This window comes from Tasmannia lanceolata, unplaced genomic scaffold (genome assembly GCF_043159265.1).
Source record: "Tasmannia lanceolata isolate RefF3 unplaced genomic scaffold, GAP_Taslan_0.1 ptg000002l, whole genome shotgun sequence".
In the NCBI taxonomy this organism is placed as follows: domain Eukaryota; kingdom Viridiplantae; phylum Streptophyta; class Magnoliopsida; order Canellales; family Winteraceae; genus Tasmannia; species Tasmannia lanceolata.
In genome coordinates, this window is record NW_027518679.1 from 12232846 (window position 1) to 12255357 (window position 22512).

The 22512-nt window shown below is 45.3% G+C and overlaps 1 protein-coding gene across 1 annotated transcript; it reads left to right on the top strand.

Moving 5' to 3' along the window:
• Positions 1 to 17794: 17794 nt before the first annotated feature.
• Positions 17795 to 20941, top strand: LOC143882396 (protein DETOXIFICATION 54-like). Its single transcript, XM_077385919.1, has 3 exons — positions 17795 to 18125; positions 18232 to 19104; positions 20171 to 20941. Exons 1-3 carry the CDS (start codon positions 18075 to 18077, stop codon positions 20732 to 20734), a joined length of 1488 nt encoding a protein of 495 aa, XP_077242034.1. The 5' UTR covers positions 17795 to 18074; the 3' UTR covers positions 20735 to 20941.
• Positions 20942 to 22512: the final 1571 nt, after the last annotated feature.

Here is a 22512-nt window from a genome sequence, read left to right on the forward strand (position 1 = left end):
TAGTGCAAAAGTGATCCGTGAAAAGGCTTTGTACTAAATTCCGTGTCAAATCCTTCCTAACATATATAAAGCAAAGCCCCTTCTACTTTTTAGGAGGGCAATTTAAACAGAAACGGCTAGAAAAAATGGATTCGGTGGAGGGAAAAAAGACCAGATAATCTATTGTTTCACATGAGAAAAGAAGACAGAGGAGCACGAATCCTTACAATCCCACAAAATCCCGAGAGCACAGTTGTAATGACCAAATCGAGGGTCATTTCCGCTGTTGTCTTTATTTTCAAAACAGAATCCCGTTTTAGAAGTGTTCTCCTTAAAATTAAAGGACATGATTTTCATGTATCTTGTTATATATACAATTCTATTCAAAAGCTATTATGAGCATGGTTTTAAATTTCGGTTTCGGAACCGTTTTCCTCACCGAAACCAAAATTCAGTCCGTACACCATTATAAAATGATATATTATTTAATACCAATTTTTTTGAAAAATGCTATATAATTATTAAATTTGAGAATTTGGGGTTGAATTTGTTGAAATTTCGGATGACATACAAGAAAAAGGATGAAATTTCAGCCGACATCCAGAACCATTTCGGGTTTTGCCCATTTCAGTTTCAGTGTTGACCGAAATCCAAAATTTCGGAAATTTACGATTTCGATCCAAATTTAAAACAATGATTATGAGTACATATTTTTTTAACTGTATGCTTAAAACGCTCTCTTGTCCACTATTTTACCATCATAATTGTTAGGCAGAAAATCGGTAACAGATATGACAGTGACGTAAGAGCCGAGCTGGGGGACCTGAGAAGCCGAGGTGAGGGAGGGAGCTGAGTAGCTGAGCCGCGCAAAGAGCAAACGAGGTCAGAATGACCAACCCGGAGTGTTACTCCGGATAGGCCCTTCAACACTCAAGTCAGTATGAGCAGGAGTGCAGAGCGAGTTTTAGAGTGGTGGGTGAGAAGTTATTACCCTGTTTATGAGCTTTGGAAGCCCTTTTATAGAGGGAAAACGGGGGTAGTTGAGGAGTTATTACTCCAGGACAGGTGTCGGCCAGCGATAGGTTCGAGCTCACCTACTCTGCTGTAGTTACCAAACTACCCCTGCTGACGCGGGGTCTGCGGTGGGCCATCCTTGGGCCACGTGTCGACAGCTGATAGGCTGCTATTTTATACCCCATCAGTTGCCCCCCAGTTCTCCAAGTCATTATGATGACTTGGGGAAGTGTGGTGAGTTATATCTCTGATCGGTGGGAGTCGGTCCGGCCTGAGAATCAGTCCGAAAATTTGTCAGTCCAGTCTGTGAGTCAGTCCGGAAATTTGTCAGTCCGGCCTGGGAGGCAGTCCGGAATTTGTTAGTCCGGCTTAAGAATCAGTCCGGAATTTGTCAGTCCGGCCTGGGAGTCAGTCCGGCTTGGGCCAGACTGATTTTTGTCGTCTAGCGAGACGCGTCATTATAGACACCCCATTTTGACCAGACCCAAATTTCCCAAAAATTGAATAAATCCCGAAATCCGAGCCCCAAAGCCAAGCAAATAAGAGCTAAATGTCCCCCCCCCCCCATTTTCTACCCAGACCACCCCTCGTAGTTAAAAAGAGTAGTCATAAATACACTTGAAGGGGGCTGTCCATGGAAGGAGTAGGGGCAAAAATGCCATTTCCCCTTTAAAGAGGGTCGATTAGGGCTTAAAAGGGGAGCCCCATTTTCTAAAAAAAAAAAGCAGAGAAGAAGAGAGGGAGCTAAGGCAACAACACCACCATCTCCTCCACCGTTTCCCATCATCAAAACCCTCTTCGTTATCCCCTTCTACAAGCCCACCTCCATTGATTCCGGCAAGCTTGCCGGAATCCGACCACCCAAACCTTCATTGAAACCCCCCTCCACCACCTCTGCATCTCCATTGAAACCCCCTCCACCACCTCTGCACCTCCATAGCCGCCACCATCAAACCTATTTTTCCTTTTTTTTTATTTTCACAAAACCCTCCACCATACCCACCACCATCTCCACCCCACACCCTTCTTCAAAACCCAAAACCGAAACCCATTTTCTCCACCATCCTCCACCGAACCACCACCACCACCACCACCACCCTTCACAAAACCCTCCTCATCTTCACCTTCTTCAAACCCCAAAACTGAAACCCATTTTCTGCACCTCCGAAAACCGAAACCCACCTCCACCGAACCACCACCACCACCACCACCCTTCACAAAACTCTCCTCCACCCTCACCTTCCTCAACCCTCAAAACCGAAACCCATCTCCACCCTCAGACCATGAGGAGAAACAGAGAGAGAGAGAGAGAGAGAGAGAGAGAGAGGGAGGGAGGGAGCGAGAGCTCCGTTCGCCACCACCAACCTCCGTGCCACCTCCGACCACCGACCACTACCTCCACTAGCCGCCACCCTCATCTCCTCCAACCACCACCTCCAAAACCGAAACCCACTTCCACCCAAACCCATTTCATTTCCACACCCATTCCCATTTTCTTCTCTCCTCTGCCTCAGCCACCTCCCTTCCCACAAGCCCCATCATCAAACCCTTCCTTAACCCCATCTGAGCATCGAACCCTATTTCAACCCAACCCTCTTCAAATCAAAACCCACTTCAAACCCTCTTCATCTGCAACCCTTAGAACCAACCACCATTTCTCCAATTTTGTGAATCAGGCAACAACTCCTTGAAATTCCGGAGAAAAATCCGACCCAATCCCAAGCCCTGCGACCACCACCTCTGGAATTGGATTTCCTTTGATCCCGGCAACTCTTCTTCGAATCCGACCGTGTCAATCTACTTCAGGCCAAACCTGTTGTTCTGATGATTTTCGCCAGCTCTCCTCCGGTCAGATCTGCAGATTCCGTCGCCATCATCTAGACCTCTGGCCTTCATCTTGTCCGGACACCTCCACAAGATCCACACCATTATCGGCACCAATCTGCGGACCAAGCAAATCCAATCTGTCAAGAAAAAGAGCAAGGAAGAAAAAAGAAGAGAAAAGATCTGAACTCTTGAAATTTTGTTTCAGCAGGTACAGCCTCCAATGGAGAAATATCTCACCAGGTTAGTATCGTCATTAGCAAAATATTTTAGCGTGGCTCTCCACGGTTGGATTTTTTTTAATGGTGGCATTACTAAGTTTTGATAATTGCATGTAATCAGCTAGTCTATGTTATTTCAACTGATCTTATGTGATTTCCTATTAACAGCCATGTTGGGAGGCTATACCGATTTCATTTGTCTCGCACATAGTCCTGTTCCTTGTGATATTCATTTCATTTCGGGACCCCATCGATTTTGGCAACACTTCATCATCTTTGTCGGGTTAGGCGATGACGGACGGCAACCTCTTGAGCCAAAACCCCCCTTTCGATCAAAAGGGATAAAAATACGTGAAAATCAAATAACAAAAATCCAAAAAACATCAAAAAATAATTCAAAACACTCGAAGCGTATTTCGAAAAGCATTCGAACTACGTTGGCTTGATCCCTTTCTACAGGGTACGTAGGCAGCTTGGGATCGTCATCCCACGTTCAGTCAAACTTTTCAATAAAATCATTTAAACCCTTCAAAAAATCATTCAAACATCCAAAAAATCTTTCAAACCTTTCACAACAAAAATCAAAATGGGCAAGGATGATGATTGCCAGGTCACTCGGAGCCTTCCTTTCATTTCATTTCCGATTTTGATCGTGGTTTTCCGGTTTTTATCGGTTTTCCGACGTTTTATCGGGTTTTTAGACGGGCGACGACGTAGTGTGGCCCCTTCACAGGGATTGTCCTCGCTGAGCCCAACAATAGGCTATGACGATCGCGAGACTTGTCTGATCTTTAGCGGATCAGGATCACTGAGCTCGATTCCTTTAGAATCGCTCCCTGAGTCTATCGTATGTCCCATTTTCTTTTCCTTGGCATTTTGGGTTTGCGCATACCGTCTATTTTCTTATTCCTTTCTTCCCTCGCATCTTTTAGTTTATCGTGTGTTTGTCTTTGGTTCCTTGTGTGTTTACTTTCAGCTTGCTTATTCCATGTGCGTTTAGTTTCACATGCTTAGCTGTAGATATTTACTGTTTTTCTTCTTATCATATCTGCTATTACTTGCTTAGCTGTAGCTGTGCATGCCGATGTTATTGCTTTCCTAGATGTGATGGGTTAGGAGTAGATGCGGTGAGTTAGGATTTGGATGTTTATTTTCTTTTGCCCATCCCCGAGTCATGCATGCTTAGATAGACGTTTCTTCGGGGGTGCTCGTTCCCATTTCACATGATTTTAGCCCAAAACTTTTCAAAATTAATTAAAAATGGCATAAGAGACCAGGTGCTTGCACTTGAGCGAATTGGGGGGGCTTAATACCTTCCCCATTCGTCATCAGGCACAGACTTTTGTATCTCTGGTTATCCGTTGCAACAGAGTATTTCATGGGATCCAGGGCCTACTTCCTTGGATGGCGACTCTTCTTTGTTATAGGTACACCTTGGTTCCGGGCTGGTCCTTGAATCGAGAGGTATCTCATTTATATCGCCACCCATGCTGTGAGTGGCATCATTTCGAGAGTTCCTTGGTAGAGCTCTCCTTCACATTGTGGAGATCTTAGAGGACCGGCGTGAGATCTCGTGTCCCTCGCCCAGCCGTCCTCGGGATCGGGGTCCACAGGCTGGCGACTCTGCTGGGGATTTCTTGGAACATTGCCTAACTCTGCGAAAATGCCATTTTTACTAATTTTGAAGAAATTTGGACTAAAATCATTTTAAATGGGAACATTTTTCGTTAGAATGCCAGGGGCACCAGATAGGTGTGTAAATAAAACAAGGGTTCACACACCACTTTCATCCATGCATATATTATCTGTTTTGTGGTTGCTTTCTGATATGGTTTGCTGTGGATATACTATCAGATGACCTATTCGAGATACTATGAGTAGGAGCCGTGAGGGCTATACCCGCCTTCTAGTTCTACCACACCAGTAGTATACTCAACACCTGGACACTTCGTGTGTAAAACGGACATAGTTCGTACACTGGACTCTATGTCACAGTATACAAGTAACTATGCACCCGGCCAGGTGGACCTCGCAACGGCACCCCTTCTATATATTGCATGGTCCTTTTGTTTGCATTTATGGACGAACATGTGTTGCTTACACATGTAGAGCCTAGATTTAAGAGCCTTGTCCTGTCTATAGATTATTGTAGTTCACTGTAAGTGGCTACAATGCGGTCCTAGTACACTCACATGTCTGTCTTGAGTCAAGTCTCTTGACTCTGCGGGATTATATTTAGGGCGGGTGCCCCTGGTTAGGATGTACATATATGTATATATATTTATTATAGATTAGGGCCTCCTTTATAGTTAGGTTTTCTTTCCTAATCTAATCCTTTTTCCCATCCATCCGTCTTTTGGATTATGATCAGATCATTGGTTTCACATCATTATCTTTATAGCCGTAATCTATCTTCCCTGAGCTTGATCCTTTGATCGATCTTGATCAGATCGCCCCTCAAGCCATTTATGAGTCTACTTTGCCATTATCACTACCAGAGTGTGTGTTCTTGCTGAGAGCCCTGTTTCATCTTGACCTTGTCGGCATATTCTTTATGCTTGGTTGCCGAGACCCTCCTTGTACAGTCGTTATGCTGCCGGATTTTCTCCAAAAACCTTAAGAGTAACCATTATTCTTTAGGGTTATTGATAAACCATGTACTTACCTTACCACATCTCCATGTACTGCTGTTATGCTGCCGGATTTTAGCCAAGAGAGAGATGTGCTTGTGTTACCTTTTGTTTCAATTTGCGCATTACATTGCCATGCGATTTCTTCTCATTGAACCTAGTGTTGTGATGTCCATGATAGGAATCTTGCTCGGTTGGTTAATCATAGCTCTCGAAAGATTCACCTTTTCAAAACCCATTTGGCCTCACCCAGCTTCAAGGCTTAACCGCAGTTCTGCTTCACCCATTTCACCTCTCACCTTGCCCAGATGGTTGAGTCTACTGAGAGTCTCGTCCTGGCCGAAATGAGAGAAATGACGATGAAATCCAGGACCTGATAGATGGGGATCCCGTCACTCTTTTCGAACTCAAATGCTTCCGAGAATTCAGCACCTAACCATGTTGCACCTCTTTCACCCACCATGGGAACCACTCTACCCTTTCAACCTTTCATAGATCTCACCACCTTTACCTGTACCACCTCTGGGCTGGAAAATGAATGGGAAGGAAAGGGAAAGATGTCATAGCTTGAACCCCTTGAAAACATCATACCAGAAAAGCCTTGCCATTGTCAGGTGCTAAAGAACAATTTGAGCTGGGTCAACAGAAACCAAAGAAGCCGTCCCTTCTGAGATTCTAACTCCAGGGTTGCTCTCTCCAGTTATTATCATCATTAATGAAGGCACGGCGTCATGAACTTTCAGCGTTAGTCCATTGCCTCCAAAAAGTGTCATTTCTTTCAAATTCGTCCTTGTCGTATGTGTAACAACTCTCTTGTCCAAGTTGGTAGGTCAAATAATCATGTTAGTATCAAGTCCAAGTATTTTGTACCTGCTCACTTTTCTTATGGTGAGTCAGCATTCAAACCATTGTTATGTCTGATGTAGAGCCCAATGTTGCCTGTCGAGTATCATCAATTTACATAAACTTCTCAATGAAATGAACATGTGTTTTCAATGCCAGTTTTCCTCTGTGTTTCCTCTTGGACCTAATGTTGAACAAACTAAGACACCCTTCTCGGAAGAGGATGCAGACGAAATTCCCCTCGAGATCTGAAAGATGGTCAAACGAGAGGAAGAGCGTCAAGCAAAGCTACTTGAAGACGAAATCGAAACTGTCGATGGTGGCATCGAAATCTGAAATTCGGGAAATACGGATTGGCAAAAATTTATCTCCCGAAGAGCGCAAAGAATTGATAAGCCTACTAAGAGGGTTCAAAGTAGTTCTGCTTGGTCCTACGAGGATAAACCGGGAGCATGCCCTAGTGCTATTCAATGAAAGAGTCCCTCAGCTTTAGACATCAGGTCGGAGAAGCGAAAATTTCAAAGGAAGAACATTAGACATCAAGTGAAGATAATGAAAAGATTGAGAGAAAACTCTCTGACAACAAAGTCACAATCATAGAACATGAGTCCCAACAGAATACTTGGGTCGTGCATTCCGATGGAATTTCAAGTTAAAGCATTCAAGGTGTAGGGGCATTCCCCACATCCAAAAAAAAAATCAGAAGAAAACGAACATCCAAAAGAAAGAAGATGGACTCCATAACAAAAAAGGAGAAGGGAACGTGCCCCTACGTCAACTCCTCAGAAATATCGGAATCCCAAGAAGTGGAGTCGGTTTCAAATCGTCTTCAGCATTCAGAGAAGACCAAAAATCACAGAATCTCGAGTACCAGTTCAAGATCCAAAGACAAAGTGGGAATTCAATCAGTCAAGCTTGCGCAGTGCAGATGAAGTCTTGCCAGGAAATGCCGCCAGACTCCTAGAAAAAAAAAGAGAGAAAGAAAAATTCAAAAGCTGTTGAACCTCAATTATTTGAGAAAATTTCATGCCAGAACACCAGAAGGCCATCCTTGGCCATTTGAACCTTCAAAATAAAAAATCCCAAGTTCGAAAAATCCTTTTGCAAACTCCTTTGAGCCCCAACAAATCAAATATTCTTTCAACCGTCCAACAAACTAGGGGCATTTTTTTCTTGAACTACGTTCAGCCTGATCCTCACCACATGGGGGTACGTAGGTAGCCTGGCCAGTCCAGGTTCGGTCGAAACCTTGAAAACCAAAATCAAATCCCGTCCTTTTGAACCCTAACCCACCTAGAAAGTCTTTCTACTGCAACAAGTAGAGGTTCAAAGTAAAAAAAAAGAAAGAAAAGAGAAAAACGATGGAGTCTGAAGTCCCGCTAGGCTGAAAACCCGAAAGGGCGGCCTAGGCAAAAGTTAGAGTCATTCACCAGTTAAGTTGACAACCAAAAAGTTGGCTTAGGCAAAAGCCAAGGTACTCAAGCCCGCTGGACCGAAAACCCGAAAGGGCGATCCAGGCAAAAGATAGGGCAAGCGGTCCGCCGGATTGAAAACCTGGAAAGGCAATCTGGTCAATGGCAGTGACTTCTCACGATGAGCAAATCAATGAGGTGAAGAAAGAACCTTCAACCGGAGCAAAATCTCAGAGTCCAAGGAGTGCCAGCAAGCTGATTTTGACGCTCCTATAAACTAGGGCATTGAAAGCGAGCAATCCGAAAGGAGATATTAACCATGAGGGAAATACCGAAAGAGAAAATTAATGCCTCTTGACACGGTATTCGAAATACTCTAAGAGTGGCTAGGCCATACCCTTAATAAATAACACATTAGATCCAAAAGTCAGCCCTCAGTGAGTTGAATCCTTGGAGTTATAGTCGTCTTTGGATGAGTCCATTCAAAATCCATTCCTACTTTTCTATTCATTTTCTCTTCCCTTTGAAGTCAAAGTCACTGGCGTTGAAAGAACTGCAGCACGCCCTCGAAACAATGAAAAAAATTCAGAGTAAATCCTGGTTTAGGCATCAGAAGGGGCAAGAGTCATCTTATTCAAACCTACCAGAGACCTTAAGCCTCCAGAAGTGAGCAATGCAAGAAAGAGATTCTTAGACTCAGCCGCCACGGTGATAGTCCTACTCTCTCCATCCAAAAAAAAAAAAAAACATATGCAACTTCAAGCCTTCACAGAAAGAAGCATCTTTTCTTCAACCATCATTGTTCCGCCTCCTTAAGACTCTTGTCATGGAAGCACAATACATCAGGGGCATCTTTTATGACTTGCGTCATAAAAGATGTCCAGGACACAAAGGCAATCAGTGTCAATGTCTCCAGCAAGTTGAGATAAGAGAGGTTACGAGCACATCCCGAGTCAAACCTCCAAATCCCCCGGCTAAGCCTACTCCATAGTCAGCTCATCGGCAAAGCTAATCCCCAATGGAGCCTAACATCTATTTCCCAGAGAGTCTGCTGGCAATTGCTCAAAGCGTTTAATTCCCAGCAAAAATCTAATTTTTTCAAAAATGGGTCAGTACCCAAAATCCCAGCAAACCATGTGAGTCCGGTCCTCAGCAAGGAACTCACACTCCCATTTTCTCGGCAAGAGACAAAGTAATCTCCAAAGAAATCAATCCAAATCCATCAATTTAAATCAATCAATCGATCAAAAGCGTGAGAGTATCAATCTTTTCATAAGAATTTTACTCCTCGAGCAAATTTCCATCGCTTGTTACTGTGTGAGGGTTCCGCATAACAAAGCTTTGCCTTTTGATTAGTGCATGAGAGTTCCGCCTAATTAAATTCCACCTTTTGTTACTATGAGAGGATCCAAGCCCGTTTCATACGGCATCTAAGCTCATCTCATACGACATCCAAGCCCGTTCTCGTATGGCATCTAAGCCCGTCTCCTACTGCATCTAAGCCCATCTCGTACGGCATCCAAGCCCGTCTCGTACGGCATCCAAGCCCGTCTCGTACGGCATCTAAGCCCGTTCTCATACGGCATCTAAGCCCGTCTCATACGGCATCTAAGCCCGTCTCCAACACATCTAAGCTCGTCTCGTACGGCATCTAAGCCCGTTCTCGTACGGCATCTAAGCCCGTTCTCATACGGCATCTAAACCCGTCTCGTACGGCATCTAAGCCCGTCTCTTACGGCATCTAAGCCCGTCTCATACGGCATCTAAGCCCGTCCTCATACGGCATCTAAGCCCGTCTCATACGGCATCCAAGCCCGTCTCATAGGGCACGGCATCCGCCATCCTGAAGCATTCTTTCCAAAGTCCCCTGAGGCATCCACTCTGAGTAAGACCCTTGTGGCATCTGACTCTTCAAGAATTCAATCTTTACAAAATCATTTTCTTTACGTTTTCCTTCTTTAACCAAGTTGGCAGGTCAAAATGCGTCGTCCTTTTAGCTTTGGCATTCGTGCGACAAGCACCCTCTGCCAAAGAGGGGCATCTGTAGATACCCCATTTTGACCAAACCCAAATTTTCCAAAAATTGAATAAATCCCGAAATCCGAGCCCTGAAGCCGAGCAAATAAGAGCTAAATGCCCCCCCCCATTTTCTACCCAGACCACCCCTCGTAGTTAAAAAGAGTAGTCATAAATACACTTGAAGGGGGCTGTCCATGGAAGGAGTAGGGGCAAAAATGTCATTTCCCCTTTAAAGAGGGTCGATTAGGGCTTAAAAGGGGAGCCCCATTTTCTAAAAAAAAAAAAGCAGAGAAGAAGAGAGGGAGCCAAGGCAACAACACCACCATCTCCTCCACCGTTTCCCATCATCAAAACCCTCTTCGTATCCCCTTCTACAAGCCCACCTCCATTGATTCCGGCAAGCTTGCCGAAATCCGACCACCCAAACCTCCATTGAAACCCCCCTCCACCACCTCTGCATCTCCATTGAAACCCCCTCCACCACCTCTGCACCTCCATAGCCGCCACCGTCAAACCCATTTTTCCTTTTTTTTTATTTTCACAAAACCCTCCACCATACCCACCACCATCTCCACCCCAAACCCTTCTTCAAAACCCAAAACCGAAACCCATTTTCTCCACCATCCTCCACCGAACCACCACCACCATCACCACCACCCTTCACAAAACCCTCCTCATCTTCACCTTCTTCAAACCCCAAAACCGAAACCCATTTTCTGCACCTCCGAAAACCGAAACCCACCTCCACCGAACCACCACCACCACCACCCTTCACAAAACCCTCCTCCACCCTCACCTTCCTCAACCCTCAAAACCGAAACCCATCTCCACCCTCAGACCAAGAGGAGAAACAGAGAGAGAGAGAGAGAGAGAGAGGGAGCGAGAGCTCCGTTCGCCACCACCAACCGCTATGCCACCTCCGACCACCGACCACTACCTCCACTAGCCGCCACCCTCATCTCCTCCAACCACCACCTCCAAAACCGAAACCCACTTCCACCCAAACCCATTTCATTTCCACACCCATTCCCATTTTCTTCTCTCCTCTGCCTCAGCCACCTCCCTTCCCACAAGCCCCATCATCAAACCCTTCCTTAACCCCATCTGAGCATCGCCCACTTCAAACCCTCTTCATCTGTAACCCTTAGAACCAACCACCATTTCTCCAATTTTGTGAATCAGGCAACAACTCCTTGAAATTCCGGAGAAAAATCCGACCCAATCCCAAGCCCTGCGACCACCACCTCTGGAATTGGATTTCCTTTGATCCCGGCAACTCTTCTTCGAATCCGACCGTGTCAATCTACTTCAGGCCAAACCTGTTGTTCTGATGATTTTCGCCAGCTCTCCTCCGGTCAGATCTGCAGATTCCGTCGCCATCATCTAGACCTCTGGCCTTCATCTTGTCCGGACACCTCCACAAGATCCACACCATTATCGGCACCAATCTGCGGTCCAAGCAAATCCAATCTGTCAAGAAAAAGAGCAAGGAAGAAAAAAAGAAGAGAAAAGATCTGAACTCTTGAAATTTTGCTTCAGCAGGTACAGCCTCCAATGGAGAAATGTCTCACCAGGTTAGTATCGTCATTAGCAAAATATTTTAGCGTGGCTATCCATGGTTGGATTTTTTTTAATGGTGGCATTACTAAGTTTTGATAATTGCATGTAATCAGCTAGTCTATGTTATTTCAACTGATCTTATGTGATTTCCTATTAACAGCCATGTTGGGAGGCTATACCGATTTCATTTGTCTCGCACATAGTCGCATTCCTTGTGATATTCATTTCATTTCGGGACCCCATCGATTTTGGGAACACTTCATCATCTTTGTCGGGTTAGGCGATGACGGACGGCAACCTCTTGAGCCAAAACCCCCTTTCGATCAAAAGGGATAAAAATACGTAAAAATCAAATAACAAAAATCCAAAAAACATCAAAAAAATATTCAAAACACTCGAAGCGTATTTCGAAAAGCATTCGAACTACGTTGGCTTGATCCCTTTCTACAGGGTACGTAGGCAGCTTGGGATCGTCATCCCATGTTCAGTCAAACTTTTCAATAAAATCATTTAAACCCTTCAAAAAATCAATCAAACATCCAAAAAATCTTTCAAACCTTTCACAAAAAAAATCAAAATGGGCAAGGATGATGATTGCCAGGTCACTCGGAGCCTTCCTTTCATTTCATTTCCGATTTTGATCGTGGTTTTCCGGTTTTATCGGTTTTCCGACATTTTATCGGGTTTTTGGACGGGCGACGACGTAGCGTGGCCCCTTCACAGGGATTGTCCTCGCTGAGCCCAACAATAGGCTATGACGATCGCGAGACTTGTCTGATCTTTAGCAGATCAGGATCACTGAGCTCGATTCCTTTAGAATCGCTCCCTGAGTCTATCGTATGTCCCATTTTCTTTTCCTTGGCATTTTGGGTTTGCGCATACCGTCTATTTTCTTATTCCTTTCTTCCCTCGCATCTTTTAGTTTATCGTGTGTTTGTCTTTGGTTCCTTGTGTGTTTACTTTCAGCTTGCTTATTCCTTGTGCATTTAGTTTCACATGCTTAGCTGTAGATATTTACTGCTTTTCTGCTTATCATATCTGCTATTACTTGCTTAGCTGTAGTTGTGCATGCGGATGTTATTGCTTTCCTAGATGTGATGGGTTAGGAGTAGATGCGGTGAGTTAGGATTTGGATGTTTATTTTCTTTTGCCCATCCCCGAGTCATGCATGCTTAGATAGACGTTTCTTCGGGGGTGCTCGTTCCCATTTCACATGATTTTAGCCCAAAACTTTTCAAAATTAATTAAAAATAGCATAAGAGACCAGGTGCTTGCACTTGGGCGAATTGGGGGCGCTTAATACCTTCCCCATTCGTCATCAGGCACGGACTTTTGTATCTCTGGTTATCCGTTGCAAGAGAGTATTTCATGGGATCCAGGGCCTACTTCCTTGGATGACGACTCTTCTTTGTTATAGGTACTTCTTGGTTCCGGGCTGGTCCTTGAATCGAGAGGTATCTAGTCCAGAATTTGTCAGTCCGGCTTGAGAATCAGTCCGGAATTTGTCAGTCCGGCCTGGGAGTCAATCCGACTTGGGCCGGACTGATTTTTGTCGTCCAGCGAGACGCGTCATATCCAGTCTGGCTTGGACAGGACTGATTTTTGTCGTCTAGCGGACGCGTCATATTCAGTCCGGCTGGAGATGTTCTGAACGGCTTAGGATGACCATGTTTTATTGAACTTGGGTTTTTGCAAGAGTTTGGTTTTCTGCCCAGGCCCGTTCCTGACTAGGAGTGCGCTCCCGGTCTTGGTGGAGATGAGCCGTGGCGAACCAAGCAGCAAGTACCCGAGTTTTAGCGAACTGGGTGTCCAAGCGGCGAGTTCCCAAGTTATAGCCAACTGGGTTTCCCGAGGACCTTTGGTTTTTGCATCCGAACTGGTTCCGGACCAGGAGTGCACTCCTGGTCTTTGCGGAGACGAGCCGTGGCGAACCAAGCGTCGAGTACCCTAGTTTTAGTGAACTGGGTTTCCAATTTGATGAGTACCCATGTTTTAGCAAACTGGGTTTCCGAGGAGCTTTGGTTTTTGCATCCGGACTGGTTCCGGACCAGGAGTACGCTCCCAGTCTTTGCGGAGACGAGCCGTGGCGAACCAAGCGTCGAGTATCCTAGTTTTAGTGAACTGGGTTTCCAATTTGATGAGTACCCAATTTTTAGCGAACTGGGTTTCCGAGGAGCTTTGGTTTTTGCATCCGGACTGGTTCCCGACCAGGAGTGCACTCCCGGTCTTTGCGGAGACGAGCCGTGGCGAACAAAGCGTCGAGTACCCTAGTTTTAGTGAACTGGGTTTCCAAGGAGCTTTGGTTTTTGCATCCGGACTGGTTCCGGACCAGGAGTGTGCTCTCGGTCTTTGCGGAGACGAGCCGTGGCGAACCAAGCGTCGAGTACCCTAGTTTTAGTGAACTGGGTTTCCAATTTGATGAATACCCAAGTTTTAGCGAACTGGGTTTCCGAGGAGCTTTGGTTTTTGCATCCGGACTGGTTCCGGACCAGGAGTGCGCTCCCGGTCTTTGCGGAAACGAGCCGTGGCGAACCAAGCGTCGAGTACCCTAGTTTTAGTGAACTGGGTTTCCAATTTGATGAGTACCCAAGTTTTAGCGAACTGGGTTTCTGAGGAGCTTTGGTTTTTGCATCCGGACTGGTTCTGGACCAGGAGTGCGCTCCCCGTCTTTGCGGAGACGAGCCATGGCGAACCAAACGTCGAGTACCCTAGTTTTAGTGAACTGGGTTTCCAAGGAGCTTTGGTTTTTGCATCCGGACTGGTTCTGGACCAGGAGTGGGCTCCCGGTCTTTGTGGGGACGAGCCGTGGCGAACCAAGCAGCGAGTACCCGAGTTTTAGTGAACTGGGTTTCCAAATAATGAGTACCCGAGTTTTAGCAAACTGGGTTTCCAAATAATAAGTACCCGAGTTTTAGCGAACTGGGTTTCCAAGCGGCGTCGGTTTTTGCGTCCAGGCTTGTTCTGGACCAAGAGTGCGCTCCCGGTCTTTGCGGAGACGAGCCGTGGTGAACCAAGCAGCGAGTACCCAAGTTTTAGCGAATTGGGTTTCCAAATAGCAAGTACCCGAGTTTTAATAAACTGGGTTTCCAGAGTACCCAAGTTTTAGCGAACTGGGTTTCCAAGGGGCGTTGGTTTTTGCATCCGAGCTGGTTTTGGACCAAGAGTGCGCTCCCGATCTTTGCGGAGACGAGCCGTGGCGAACCAAGCAGCGAGTACCCTAGTTTTAGCGAACTGGGTTTCCAAGGAGCCTTGGTTTTTCTGCGCGGGCTTGTTCCGGACTAGGAGTGCGCTCCCGGTCTTTGCGGAGACGAGCCGTGGCGAACCAAGCATCAAGTACCCTATTTTTAGCAAACTAGGTTTCCAAGCAGCGAGAAGAGATTTGCAAAAGAGCTTCTTTCATTCACATTCAGTATATATTTACAAAGTCACTTTCACGCCGAGTAGCCTACTACTGATAGTATTTTCCGAGGTCTTCGGCGGGCTGAGTTCCCTGAGCTTCATCCCTCAGATCGAGTAACTCAATCGGCAGCGACTCCACTGCGTTTTTGCCCTTGAGTGCCATTGCATTGCACTCCCTGGATTGTGGCTGGTCCCCCCGGACTTCTCCCACGCCGTTTGGGGTGATAAACTTCATCTTCTGGTGATACGCTGACGTGACGGCGCGGATCAGGTTCTGGCCAGGCCGTCCCAAGATAGCGTTATAGACCGAAGTGGCCCTCACTACCAGGAAGTTGACCATGGCGAAAGCTTGGCAGGGCGACTCTCCGACGAGGACGGGGAGTTCGATCTATCCCTCCACCTTGACAACCTCTCCTGAGAAACCGAACAAATCTGAATTCGCTGGCCTTAAGCGGTCGTCACCTATCATCATTCTCTCAAAAGCGTGATAGTACAAAATATCGGCCGTGCTCCCATTGTCGACCAGGATTTTCTTCAACTCCCAGTTTGTGACGAGCATGGTTAAGACCAGGGCGTCGTCGTGTCAGTATCAGATTGTCGAGGTCCGCATCTGAAAAGGAGATCTCGTTCTCTGTCTTCATCTTCCCTTGGAGATCATTCTGGTTGGCCATCTTACGAATTCTTCTCCCTCGATTGCGGCCAGTATGCTTCTCCTAGAGGTGTTGAGAGGGGTAAAGTTCTCCTCCCTCCTCTGGGGGGACTTTTCTCTTCTGACGGCCTTGTCATCCCTACGCTGCTTGGTAGGATTTTTATCTTCAGAGGTTCTCCTCCGATTCGAGTCTAGGGCCGCCAATGTCTCTTCCATTGCTATATACTCCTCTGCTCCAGCCATTAAATCTGCTAGTGAGTGCGGATTTTGGCGAGCTATTGACCGGCGAAAGTCGTTGGATCTAGCGCCCGCGAGGAGCACGTTCATTGCGGCCGAGGGATCCAGATTTGGCACTTGGAGCGCCTCCCTGTTGAAGCGGCTGACGAATGCTTTCAGAGGTTCATTATCCTCCTATCGCAAGGCCATCAAGGATGTTGTTGTTTTCCTTGGCCTACGGCTGTTCATGAAGTGGCGAACCAGATCTTCCTCGAAGTCATCGAAGTTGCTGATGGAGTTCGGTTTGATCCTTGAGTACCAGTCCCTTGCCGCACCAGTCAGGGTCGTCGGGAATGCTCTGCAGAGGAAGCCGTCTGACGCACCGTGGAGGAGCATCATTATCCTGAACGTCTCCAAGTGGTCCACAGGGTCAGTGGTCCCGTCGTATTGCGGGACGTTTGGCATTTTAAATCCTCTGGGTGCTGGGGCACCCATGACGTCGTCGGTGAACGGCGTTCTGCTTGAGAACGCCCTAGAAGCGGGCCGGCTCTGATCCTTTGCCAGCTCTTCTATTCGGTGGTCCATCTCTTCCATTCTCCGTAGCATCGGATCAGCTCTACGGTCTGGTCGGTCCAGTGACCTGTTTCTCTCCACGGAGTGGCTCACCGCCGGACTGGCTTTTCGGACTCCTACGATGAGGTCGGAGTTTTTTCCTATGACGCGTGGTCTTCTTGAGCTCGATGCTTTCGTGCAGAGCGGGGCCGTGATCTCCGGTGGTGGTGAGGTTCTGTGTGGGCGTGCCTTGTTCTGGAATGATGGACTCGCCTGGTGGAGTGGTGAGTCCGGTTTTCCTCGCCATGGAGCGCTGACTCTCCCCTGTGGGTATTTGACCTTTCCTGGACAGGTCGTGAAGCTTCTGGAGGGGGTTGGGGAGGCGCTTGGATCAGCTGCTGGTACTGACCGACGAGAGCGGTCATCTGCTGAAAAAGAGCTTGAACTTTATCCGGAGTAGGAGTAGGATTGAGGTGGTCTAAACGAGCCGGACTTAGTTCGGCCGTAGCAGAATGAGCCACCACCTGTGAGGCGATTCGCTCACTACGAGTCATGCGCGGTAGCGTGACTCGAGTAGCCCGCGCAGTCGGTACCCGGGCACTCTTCCGTCCTGCCATTTTGTATATAGGGGATTCGAACAGCCTTTAGTCCGTGGTCCCACGGATGGCGCCAATCTGTTAGGCCGAAAATCGGTAACAGATATGACAGTGACGTAAGAGCCGAGCTGGAGGACCCGAGAAGCCGAGGTGAGGGAGGGAGCTGAGTAGCTGAGCCCTGCGCAAAGAGCAAACGAGGTCAGAATGACCAACCCGGAGTGTTACTCCGGACAGGCCCTTCGACACTCAAGTCAGTATGAGCAGGAATGCAAAGCGAGTTTTAGAGTGGTGGGTGAGAAGTTAGTACCCTGTTTATGAGCTTTGGAAGCCCTTTTATAGAGGAAAAACGGGTGTAGTTGAGGAGTTATTACTCCAGGACAGGTGTCGGCCAGCAATAGGTTCGAGCTCACCTATTCTGCTGTAATTACCAAACTACCCCTGCTGACGCGGGGTATGCGGTGGGCCATCCTTGGGCCACGTGTCGACAGCTAATAAGCTGCTGTTTTATTACCCATCAATAATCAACCGCTATATAAAGGCTTCTAGATGTGGAAATTTTTCTAATATCATGCCATTACATTCAAAACAACGTAACCCAGCAATTAAAACGCATTCAAGAAAACGTAGAAATTTTAGAAGATCTAAAGAAATTAATAACATACCACGTTGTCCTGCCAATAGTGGCGTTTAAGCATGTGACAAGTGTGTCCTTGCCCTTGGTTCGCACGTGCCATGTGTAAAAGAAACGACAGTCAAGCCGCCTGTAGCCACCCGCCGCTTCTCTAGCGCTACTGCGGTTAAATCCTAACCATAGTTAGTTGTGTAAAGATCTTTTATTCTCTCACTCTCAACCCTAAAACCCTTTCCTTTTTTTTATTAATTTATGGGCTTTAAAACTTAAAACCCTTCTTGCTCTTCTTCCCTGGCTCTTTAATTTCCCTCGTTTCCTCTCCCTCTGTCAAGCAATAACGCTCCCTTCCATTAACAAGCCAAGAAACTCCCATTTATTTCATATTTGAATGGCAAAAGGCAAGATGGGTTGCCACCACTTTCCAAGAAATCTTCTACGAGCTGCTCTTTGAATTGGATCTTTCTTCCTTTTAACTAAACCCAAAAGCCCTTTTCCGGAATTTCTACTGTTTCTTCTCATTCGATCATCAATGGCTGATAAAGTACTAGAATCACCACGAAAGTCACCATCTCTAACTCAGGTAGAAGCAAAATAAACCTCATTCTCAAAATAATCAACTCACCTTTCATGGGTTCTTTTCCTTTCCTCTGTTTTTATTTCATTTTGTTTCGTATTCTTGATTTCAGGTACTTGATGAGCTGAATGAGTTGTGGAGCATGGCACTACCTATAACCGCGATGAACTGTGTAGTCTACACACGAGCCATGGTTTCAGTACTCTGTTTAGGCAGGCTCGGAAGTTTAGAACTAGCAGGAGGAGCTCTTTCTATTGGTTTCACAAACATTACTGGTTACTCTGTCCTACTCGGACTCGCTTCCGGGCTCGAACCCGTCTGTAGCCAGGCCTTCGGATCCAAGAACTGGGACCTCATCTCTATCTCTTTACAAAGAACAATTGTAATGCTTCTAATTGCAAGCATACCAATCAGTGTTCTATGGTTAAACCTTGAAAAAATCATGATTTTTATGGGCCAAGACCTCGAAATCACTTCAGTGGCAGCAACTTATTGCCTTTACTCTCTACCTGATTTGATAACAAACGCCTTTCTGCAACCTCTTCGAGTCTATCTCCGTTCACAAGGAGTAACAAAGCCTATGATGTATTGCTCTGCCCTCGCAGTTCTCTTTCATGTTCCATTAAATATCTTCCTTGTGTTTGTTTTAAAGCTTGGTGTACCGGGTGTGGCCATGGCTCAGGTTTTTACTAATCTTAATATGGCTTTGTTTTTGGTTGGGTATCTCTATTTCTCTCGTATTTGTGAGCTCACATGGAGGGGTTGGTCTAGATCAGCTTTTGGGAGACTTTGGCCTTTGTTTGAATTAGCTCTTCCGAGTTGTTTTAGCATTTGTTTGGAGTGGTGGTGGTATGAGATTATGACCGTTATGGCTGGGTATTTGCCTAATCCAAGACTGACCGTGGCTACAACGGCTATTTTGATTCAAACCACTAGCCTCATGTACACCATGCCCATGGCCTTGGCCAACTGTGTTTCTACCAGGGTAAATGATTTCATTCTTTTTGCTTATTGGTATCTCCAGCCCTCTTTTTTCCCATGATTTCTAAACCCGTTTCTGTCTTTTTCAAGAGAGGGATGTGACATTTCCACACCTTTTATTCATCTTTATATTAATGGAAAATGATATTTTGCTATCAAGAAATGAACAGATTTACTTTCTTTCGTAATAATATATACGTTAGGAGCGTTATATGATTTCTTGCATTTATCATATTGTGGCTAAGTATTTCATTTTCACCAGGCAATCGATCTTTTTCCTTTTTTTGGGTTGTATCTTGGGTTTGATTGCTTTCAGGAAAATGATATTCCAACCCAGTTTCTCATCATTTGGACCACTTTCTCCGTCTTTTCCTGAAAATGAGTTTGTTTTCATGAAGAAAATGATGGTTGAAATAACACTCATTTTTGGTAAAAGACAAAAGTGCTTGGAAATATCATTGACAATTGTTGTAATGGAAAGGAAAACATCTCTGACGAAAATCTCTTCTTGGAAAGATATATATGGAAATGATATGATTATGGCTAATTTAGTGTGATATTATCTTAAAGGGTTTAAGGTGCATTGAAAATGTAAATCTACAGTAAATTTACATTGAAAATGTTAATTTACAATAAATTTTCATGGCTTTTGAATATTTTTTCTCAAACAATGTTTAAATTTACATTTTCAACGCACCCTCAGGAGTCCCCCTTAACAAAACTCAATCATAAATTGAAGTTCGACTCTTTAAGTCAACGTTGTATAATGTTGGTTCTAACTTTATTTTCTTTTTTCTGTTTAAAAGAAAAGTAGTAAATTTGAGAAATATTTTTCTTTTCAAAGTTATCCAAAACAGACCAAATAATGCTATTTTTCTTCTTCTTCTTGGTATTTTTCTCTGTTCTGATTGTATTTTGCTACCAAGGAATGACACGCAACTCATTCTTTCATCAAATTTATTTTCTGTCCACTCTTATATGTCACACTTATCATGTTCTTACTTTCCTCTGTTTTTCTCAAATATGTCCATCTTTTTCAGTATCTTTATACATTTACTCTCTGTCTTCAGGTGGGGAATGAGCTGGGTGCAGGAAAACCACATAAGGCCAAAATGGCAGCAATGGTGGCATTGGGATGCGCTTTTGTGATTGGTATTTTGAACGTTACATGGACTTCACTTCTAAGAGAACGATGGGCCTCTCTTTTCACCGAGGACAAATCGGTTATTTCACTCGCGGCTGCAGTCATGCCGATCATGGGTTTATGCGAGCTTGGAAATTGCCCGCAAACAACGGGCTGTGGGGTTCTGCGTGGGACTGCCCGCCCGGCCACCGGAGCCCGGATAAACTTCGTTAGCTTTTATTGTGTGGGCACTCCGGTGGCCGTGGGTTTGGCTTTTAGCCTAAAAGTTGGGTTTGGAGGGCTCTGGTATGGGCTCTTGTCGGCCCAAGTGGCTTGTGCTATCTCTGTTCTTGTTGTCGTATTGATGCGAACGGATTGGGAGGGTGAGGCCTTGCGTGCTAAGAAGCTGACACAGGGTGAGATGGGTGGTGTCGTTATCAAAACCGATAGGGAGTTTTTGGATATGGAGGTGGAAAGCACGGGTTTTGTGGTGAGAGAGGATGTTTTGTAAAGTTAAAGAAGTACAGTTTACCTGATTCGAGAATCTCGTCTTTTTAGTTTTTAGTTTTTAGTTTTTAGTCTGTGAGAACTTTGTTGGGTTCTTTTTTGTATTTCGGAGCTTTGCATTTCTTTTTGTTTTTTAGTTGCTTTTGGGGTTGAGGGTTTTGCTGTCGTTTTCCTTTAAACTGAAGGTAATATTGGACTATTGAATTTCCTATCTTATTTAGTTATGATATCTGGTAGGGGTCTTGCCTAACCCAAGCTTACCCAAAAAATAAAAAAAAAATAAAAAAAAAAAATAGGGCAAATGATTAAAAAAATGCAAAGTTTTATGGAAATTGTTAATAAAGGGTAGTGATTTGAAAATTATAAAATAAGTGGTGTGAGGTGAGAGAAAATGTGTTTGAAGACAAATATACCCCTCCTACCTCTTTTTTCCTCCACTATTTCACCTATCCCTATACACTATTACCTTCTCACCTACCGCCTTCTTCCTCAAGGCATTTCTAACGTGGAAAACTCCATGAGAGGGTTTTGAAGGTTGCCATTTACCTACCACCTTCTTCTTCCTCAAGGCTTCATGGAAGGTTTTTGAAGCTTGCCATTGCCATTGTAGTTTTGGAAAAAACTCTATTGCTAACGTTTTCAAGCTCCATTGCCAATGATTCCAAGCTCTATTACCATTGTAGTGTTAAAAAAAAAACTCCATTGCTTATTTGGGTGCTAAACATAGCTTCGGTTGGGTTTAACATCTTCTCTTCTTGTTTTCATGTTTTTTGTTCTTTGGTTTTTTCACCCTATTTATGAGATTCTTTGTTTGGTTGCAATGTTTATCTTGACCTCCCTCTATCTCTCTCTATGCATACAATCATGTTTGGTTACATGTTAGAATCTAGTGGTTCCGGGGTATAAAATGTAGTTCCGAAGTGGTTCCAGGGTAGAAAATGTGGTTCCCTAGTGGTTCTGAGGTATAAAATGTGGTTCCGTAGTGGTTCCAGCGTAGAAAATCTGGTTCCCTAGTGGTTCCGGGGTATAAAATGTGGTTCCCTAGTGGTTCCGAGGTATAAATTGTGGTTCTCTAGTGGTTCCAGGGTATAAAATGTGGTTCCCTAGTGGTTCCGGGGTAGAAAATGTGGTTCTGTAGTGGTTGCGGGTTATAAAATGTGGTTTCCTAGTGGTTTCGGAGTAGAAAATGTGGTTCCGTAGTGGTTCCGGAGTATAGAATGTGTTTCTGTAGTGGTTCCGAGGTATAAAATGTGGTTCCTTAGTGGTTCCGGGGTATAAAATGTGGTTCCCTAGTGGTTGCGAGGTAGAAAATGTGGTTCCCTAGTGGTCCTAGAGTAGAAAATGTGGTTCCCTAGTGGTGCCGGAGTAGAAAATGTGGTTCTTTAGTGGTTCCGAGGTATAAATGTGTTTCACTAGTGGTTCCGGGGTAGAAAATGTGGTTCTCTAGTGGTTCCGAGGCATAAAATGTGGTTCAGTAGTGGTTCGAGGGTATAAAATGTGGTTCCCTAGTGGTTCCGAGGTATAAAATGTGGTTCCATAGTGGTTCCGAGGTATAAAATGTGGTTCCGTAATGGTTCTGGGGTATAAAATGTGGTTCCGTAGTGGTTCCGAGGTATAAAATGTGGTTCCGTAGTGGTTCCGAGGTATAAAATGTGGTTCCCTAGTGGTTCCAGGGTATAAAATGTGGTTCCCTAGTGGATCCGAGGTATAAAATTTGGTTCCCTAGTGGTTCCGGGGTACAAAATGTGGTTCTCACGTCGGCCCCGTACGGGCCGGGTCGAC